Source organism: Sphaeramia orbicularis, unplaced genomic scaffold (assembly GCF_902148855.1).
Source record: "Sphaeramia orbicularis unplaced genomic scaffold, fSphaOr1.1, whole genome shotgun sequence".
In the NCBI taxonomy this organism is placed as follows: domain Eukaryota; kingdom Metazoa; phylum Chordata; class Actinopteri; order Kurtiformes; family Apogonidae; genus Sphaeramia; species Sphaeramia orbicularis.
In genome coordinates this window covers 129,585-137,084 of record NW_021941627.1, presented here as the reverse complement: position 1 = coordinate 137,084, position 7,500 = coordinate 129,585, and the positions used below count along the sequence as shown (strand labels likewise).

The following is a 7,500-nucleotide window of genomic DNA, read 5'->3' as shown; positions in this document are numbered from 1 at the left end:
GATCGGTCTAGTTATTGATCGGTGCAGTTATTGATCAGTCTAGTTATTGATGGGTCTAGTTATTGATCCAGATGGATTCAAATCCGGACCTGCATCAGAATCCCCCCTGGTTGCGTGTGGACCTGTGAACAGGTTCAGATCTGATCCGTCTCCATGTGTCTGGACCGTTCCTTTGGGTTCCGTCGTCAGTCCAAACATGTGCTTTTCGTTGACTGTTTTGTTGCTTTAGTTCATTGGATGTGATTAATTATTGGTTCAACTTCCACATAAACGTTACAATCGTTTTAATGTTCTCCGTCTATATTTGTGAAATGTTCTGCTTTTTGGTAAATATTAGTCCTATTCATGAAGACAATGATTAAAAACTAAAACCCATCTGGCTCAAAAAAAAAAAGACTTTTTGTAAATATTTATAGAATCATTGACAATTACTAATAATCAATATGATTTTTAAAATCATTTCTGGTCATATGATCCAGAAGATCCTCAAGTCAAATACTGTCTGTGAGCTCATTTAACCTGGACTGGGACCAGAAGGACCAGGAGGACCAGACTGTCAGGGTCCAGCAGAACCACGTCCACATCTGGAACCAGCAGTGGGACAACTTGGACCTTGTGCCTGAAGGACAGGACCAGATGAGGACTGGATTCAGGACTACAGACAGCTTCCATCTGTCACACAAACTCGCATACGTCCATGTACGTAAACAATGTGATGGGGTCCATCAGAGTCCTTCAGGGTCCAACAGGGTCCACCAGAGTCCATCAGAGTCCAACAGGGTCCATCAGGGTCCATCAGAGTCCACCAGAGTCCAAACAGTCCAGTCAACGTGTGTTTGAGGAGGATCACATTGTTCAGGGCTCACCCCCCCCCCCCCCCAGGCTGGAATCAGTGTCTTCAGTGTGTTCTGGGTCTGTGTGTCGGTCTGAGTCCAGTGTGGAAGCAGGACACTGAGACGATCTGTGAACATCTGAAACAAACAAACAAACAAACAAAGAGTGGATGAGCAGTTGGACGGGTTTCAACAGTGTCTGAATAATGACCTGGACCCACCAGGACTGACCTGGACCCACTAGGCCAGACCTGGACCCACCAGGCCAGACCTGGACCCACCAGGACGGACCTGGACCAGGGATTAAAGCAAAAATTTTTCATCTGACTGAAAATGTTCTTCTGGTCCAAATCATTGTCCACTATTAAAAATGATGCAGTCCAATACTACTATAGCGTACAAGTTTATATAGTCAAATTTGACAATCCTGTAAAACCCACTGAATGGGAGAGTGTACAGGTGTAGAAGATTAGTAACATGGACAGAAAACATGTCATGAGTGGTATTGGTGGGGGGTCTGGGGGTCCTCCCCCAGAACATTTGTAAAGCTTCAGGTCAATTTTGGTGTTCTGTGGTTAATTTTAAAGGGTATGAAAACCTGTGAAGCAAGTGAAAATAATAATTACTAATCGGAGTTCCATCGTCTCCCTTCTCATCAAGCCACGCCCACCTCCATCTATTTTTCACGCATCTCTCAATAGTTCCCACCTCAGCACCTTCCTCTACAAACGTGTCCATGATGTCGTATATGCTAGACAAAATAATCTGTACGTCGTCAAACCTGCGTCCACACCCCCCTCCCACCAATATCATGTTCTCTTTTGATTGGAAGAAATTACGTCAACTGAAACAGAACTTCTATTCCGTTCCAGATCCTCTCTGAGGGGATTTAAACTACAGTGGCTTTGCAAATACCAAGGCTGTTCCTCATTCATTCAGTTTGATCTTGGTACTGTACCACACACATAGAAATAAGATGCTAAACGGGTCCAAATAAAGCATGCAGTCGGGCGCGTAACCGCGTAAGGCCGCGGCGCGCACAGCCGCACGCACGGGAAGGGCACACACACACACACACACACACACACACACACACACACACACACACACACACACACTAGTCATATACCGGCAACAGGAGATAAGCTCTGAACCCAAACATGAAGGTCCATGCAGATCAGTTCTGTCTTCTTCCCTTTTCGCTGTGGTTCTTTCATAATGAAAGCTCCTTGTTCGCACTAAACTAAAGTTAGTCTGGAGGCTGAACTTCAGTAAAGCTGAACTGGTCCATGTGTTTCTGAGGCACAGAATGAGCAGAGTTTCCTTCCAAAGAGAAATAGTCATCAATCTGTCCTCCAGACATAAAAATAAAGAAGTCATCTTGTTATCATCACTGTTAAACCTATCAGCCCCCTGTGCCTGTACCTGTGTTAAACACCTGCAGACCCAGGACAGCAGACCCAGGACAGGATCGCGGTGCTGACTGGACTCCGCGAAACATGTGGGGAAGTTACGTCAATATGACCCCCCCCCCCCTCAATTTTTCCATTTGACGGAAATCCGTCGTGGTGACGGAGAACTTTAATCCCTGACCTGGACCCACCAGGACAGACCTGGACCCACCAGGACTGACCTGGACCCACCAGGACGGACCATAGGGCGTCCCATTTTTTGGGACTTCTTTTACAATCCAGTTCTTCATTTGTCCAGTTCATCTCTTAGATTTCACCAACTCCCCAAAGAAATGTGGTCCCAGTCCGCACAGTTTTAGACCCCCCCCCCCCCCCCCCCCCCCCACCATCTTTAGGGTGTCCGTCAGCCCAGTGCAGAAAACCCATTTTTAATGGAAAATCCTGCATTTGTGGGTTAGTTCTGCCATATCTGCTCATGCAAATGTCATATTATGCCACGTTTCCACTACGTGGAACCAGCTCCACTCGACTCAGTATTCCCTCAAACCATTTCCATTACAAGATACTACTGACTTTACAGTACCTGGTTGTCATAGCAATGCAGCACGTTACTTCCGTGTCATCTGCTCAGAGTTGCTGATAAACTCGCTCGTTGCCTGTTGTCTTGTCTGAATGTTTCTGTCTTGTGTTTATGTTTATGCATTTGGCAGACGCTTTTTTCCAAAGCGAATTACAGGGGAAAACCAATCAAATCACTCAATCAATCAAATTTTATTTCTATAGCGCCAGATCACAAAAAAGTTCTCTCATGACACTTTATATACAGAGTTGGTCCAAACCAGACTCTAAGCCAATTTACAGCTTTACCAGCTTTGTGGGTTGGAGGACTGCAAACCCGCTGTAGCTCAAAAGAGAGTATTAGTGACATGAAGTCTGAGAAGCTGGGATTGTCTAAGTGGATGTTCATGTCACCGAGGACTAGCATGGGGCAGTCATGCTCTGGGATGGAGGAAAGCAGAGTGTCCAGCTCATCAGGAAAATCACCCAGTTGTCCTGGTGGACGATAAATGACAATTATGTAAAGTTTGACTGGTGCTGTCACTAGGATGGCATGGTATTCAAAGGAGTTGTATTTGACTGAAGGTAGGAGTTGACTGTATTTCCATTTGTTGGAAATTAACAGACCCATGCCACCTCCTCGTCCAGACGGACCAGAGGTGTAGGAGAATGTGTGGTTGGTAGAAAGTGCGGCTGGGGTTGCATTGTTTTCAGGCTTAATCCAGGTTTCAGTCAGAGCCAGGATGTCCAGTGCGTGGTGGTTGGCATAGGCAGCAATAAATCTGCTTTGTTCACCGCAGATTGGCAGTTCCATAACCCTACAGAGAAGGACGCACCACCACAGACTGAATCTGGACTGACCCTGGTGTAGTTTATCTGTTCTCATGTGGATTAATGGACCCACAGATTTACTGTCCACTAACGCATCTGTTTTTTGTAAAACGTCTGGTCCCCTGTCCTGGAACCTCGGCAGAGGTGAGACCAAAAAACTAGGACCAGGTACCAGATTCCAGGTCCTTTTTCGTAATGGAAACGCAAAAAGGACGAGTGGAGTGGAGCCAATACCACACAGTGGAAACGGTGTTAAGAGGTTTTGGTGGATGCTGCTGTCGTTTATGAAGGTCTCAAATCATGTACAGGTCAAAGGTCACATGATTTTAGACAAGGTCAAGGTCATTTGACACTGGAAAATGGGTCCAATCCCAGGTTTGTGCAGATTTCTTTCTGTCCTAGTCTGATTTGACAGATCTGCACTCAGGGCTGATTTGACTGGAGAACATGTGATCCTACAGTACCCATCTGGTACCCTCCATGTTCTGCACTTCAGCAGGTACCACACTTCTGTTTACAGAGGAGGGGGACACATATTCAGTGTAAATCTGTCCAGTCATCCTAAAGGAAAAACACCCAAGAGTAGTGAGGAGAAGAAGGTGAAGCACCTGAGGAAGAGAAAGAGAAAAGGAGGAACTGCAGATGGATGGGATGAAGTGAATATGTATGTGTCCGTATGTGCCCGTATATGTACATATGTGTACATATGTGTACATATAGTATACCAAATGCCATAAGACCTGCTGTGACATACCAGTCCGTGTCATGTGACCAGTCTGGTCCATTCAGACTCATCACTAAAACAGTCAGCTGGATGAGCCATGAAGTCTGAGTGATGCAGAAATAAGAAACAGACAGACCAAGCATCCTGTCAGCAGGACAGTACTGTAGTACTGAGGACCAGTACTGCAGCACTGAGGACCAGTACTGTAGTACTGTAGTACTGAGGACCAGTACTACAGTACTGAGGACCAGTACTGCAGTACTACACACCAAACCTTAAGGGCAGATGAGAGTAAATACAGGACAGTTCATGGATGTGAAGGCAGATCTACAGAAAACAGACTGAAATATCCAGAGTACACGTTCAACAGGAAGAGGGAAACCATGAAATATGAAAGACCCAGGGGAGGGGGGGGGGGGGGGGGGGGGGGGTGTTTGAAAGGTGGGGGCAGGGCTGTGGGATGACTGTTTGAAGGGTGGGGGCGGGGCTGTGCAGCTGCAGGACATCCATATATGGACCTGTCAGTGCTCAGGTCTGATCCATCACTGACTTGAACTCCATCACCTCCGTCTACCATCAGTCTGAAGTCCGTTCATTGTTCTGGTTCTGATCTGAACCATCAGTCTGAAGTCCGTTCATTGTTCTGGTTCTGATCTGAACCATCAGTCTGAGGTGGTCCGTTCATGGTTCTGGTTCTGATCTGAACCATCAGTCTGAGGTGGTCCATTCATGGTTCTGGTTCTGATCTGAACCATCAGTCTGAGATGGTCCATTCATGGTTCTGGTTCTGATCTGAACCATCAGTCTGAGGTCCATTCATGGTTCTGGTTCTGATCTGAACCATCAGTCTGAAGTCCGTTCATGGTTCTGGTTCTGATCTGAACCATCAGTCTGAGATGGTCCATTCATGGTTCTGGTTCTGATCTGAACCATCAGTCTGAGGTGGTCCGTTCATGGTTCTGGTTCTGATCTGAACCATCAGTCTGAGGTGGTCCGTTCATGGTTCTGGTTCTGATCTGAACCATCAGTCTGAGATGGTCCATTCATGGTTCTGGTTCTGATCTGAACCATCAGTCTGAGGTCCATTCATGGTTCTGGTTCTGATCTGAACCATCAGTCTGAAGTCCGTTCATGGTTCTGGTTCTGATCTGAACCATCAGTCTGAGGTGGTCCGTTCATGGTTCTGGTTCTGATCTGAACCATCAGTCTGAAGTCCGTTCATGGTTCTGGTTCTGATCTGAACCATCAGTCTGAGATGGTCCATTCATGGTTCTGGTTCTGATCTGAACCATCAGTCTGAGGTGGTCCGTTCATGGTTCTGGTTCTGATCTGAACCATCAGTCTGAGGTGGTCCATTCATGGTTCTGGTTCTGATCTGAACCATCAGTCTGAAGTCCGTTCATGGTTCTGGTTCTGATCTGAACCACAGGCCTCAGTTCCACCACCACATACGTCACCACACGGGTTTATGTAACAGCATCAAAACTGCATGAACACGTTTCAGTCTGTATGAGTCAGCTCTGCTAAAGATGGGCTTTATAGAAACAGAACATCTGAGAGAGGATAGAATAATAATAATAAAAAAAGTAAAATAAATAATAATAATAATGGAATCCAAGTCAAAGTTATGTTTAATCAAACATAAAAATCTATATATATAATAATGTTTCCCCAACTCAGCAACTTATCAAGAAATTAACATTTATTTTACTAGTTTGTTAAATAGAATGTTTAATAGTTGAACCTATTATTAACCCCCCCCACCTTTAAAAAGCCCAGTAAATGTGATGACACTGATAAACGCAGCGAAAAAAGAGGGACTGATAGAGTGAAGGATGAAGGACAAGCAAGGAATACCGCAGTTCTTCTTTCATTTGGTGTGTTCTATGTACTCATGTTCTACCTTTCATGTGTTATTTGATTTCATGTCCATTTGTTTCCAGATCTGTGCTTCACAGAACCTGAACCCTAACCCTCAGTTCATGGGATTGGACAGTGTGTGAACAAACACATGAAAGTTTAGAATGTCTACAGATAACACATCAGTTCAGAGTGGAGGATAGAATTATACCAGTCGTGATATCACATTGGTTTATCAGCCATCAGAAACTACAGTTTCTGCATCACTGAGATGTTTTTGAACATTACATAATACTAAATAGATGTAATTATCATTAAAAAATAAACATTTGAAATGACAGATAATATGTTATGACAGAGTTTTTACGTCCCTGTCCGTCAAAATGATGGATAACAAAAATGTCTAGCACAACCTCTGCCACCCACCAGCGTCCACCACCCACACACCAGCGCCCCCCACCCCCCCACCCACCAGCGCCCACCACCCACCCACACACCAGCGCCCATCCATTGGTCCCTCCTTTACCTGTGTGCTGTGTGGCGTTATGCGGGGAGGTGTTTCCATGTGCTGACGAAGGCGGTGGGTATCAGCGAGTAAGGCACGGTGGTGATGGAGTTCCAGCTGTCGGAGGTGGGGTCGTAACAGTCCAGGGTCTTACACCTCTGGGTGCCAAAGTACCCCCCCACCACGTACAGCTTGTTCCCTGAGGCCACGGCGTGGCAGCTCATACGTTTGGACGTCATGTCGCCCACTCGCGTCCACTGGTTGGTGTCGCAGTCGAAGCGGTACGCGGACGCCGCCGTGAACTCGGTGTCCCCGCCCATAATGAAAATCTGGCTCCCCAACACGGCGGCGGCGGTGTAGCGCCACGGCTGAGGGCATTCAGCGGCGATGGTCCAACGGTTCCCCACTGGGTTGTAGCACTGAACCTGAAAACAGGAAATGAGTTGGAAAACGAATTAAAATGAACTGAGTTAGAGAAAAAAAATCCAAACTAAATAAAACTAAACTAGAATGAAAAATCCAAAACTATTAGAACCATGGTTCACATGAGGGGGAACCTTTACATTTACAGCTGATCCACCCAAGACTCACACACACACACACACACACACACACCTTAGAGGCCTTGTCTCGGTGGATGCTGGTTCCTCCGAACACAAACAGTTTCAGTTTGGCGCTGACCACCGCTGCATTACTGACTCCATCTCTGAGAGGAGCCATCATGGTCCATTTATTACTGACAGGGTCATAGCGCTCCACCTGCACACAAATACAAAC

General features: G+C 46.1%; 1 protein-coding gene across 3 annotated transcripts in view; it reads right to left on the bottom strand.

The window, feature by feature from the left end:
- LOC115416584 (kelch-like protein 25) overlaps nt 1–7,500 on the bottom strand; it is a 36,691-nt gene that overhangs the window by 1,764 nt on the left and 27,427 nt on the right. For 2 of the 3 annotated variants that reach the window (XR_003935006.1, XM_030130399.1), the window contains exons 9-11: nt 7,339–7,482; nt 6,745–7,148; nt 1–971 (exon numbers count right to left, since the gene is read on the bottom strand). The exon at nt 1–971 is cut by the window's left edge. Coding sequence is in view for 2 of the 3 variants with exons in the window: in XM_030130399.1 (XP_029986259.1) it covers nt 6,762–7,148; nt 7,339–7,482 (531 nt within the window). In the remaining variant the exon portion in view is untranslated. Of the gene's footprint in view, nt 972–6,744; nt 7,149–7,338; nt 7,483–7,500 lie in introns of those variants that run through there. The other variant, XM_030130400.1, reaches the window with a different exon arrangement.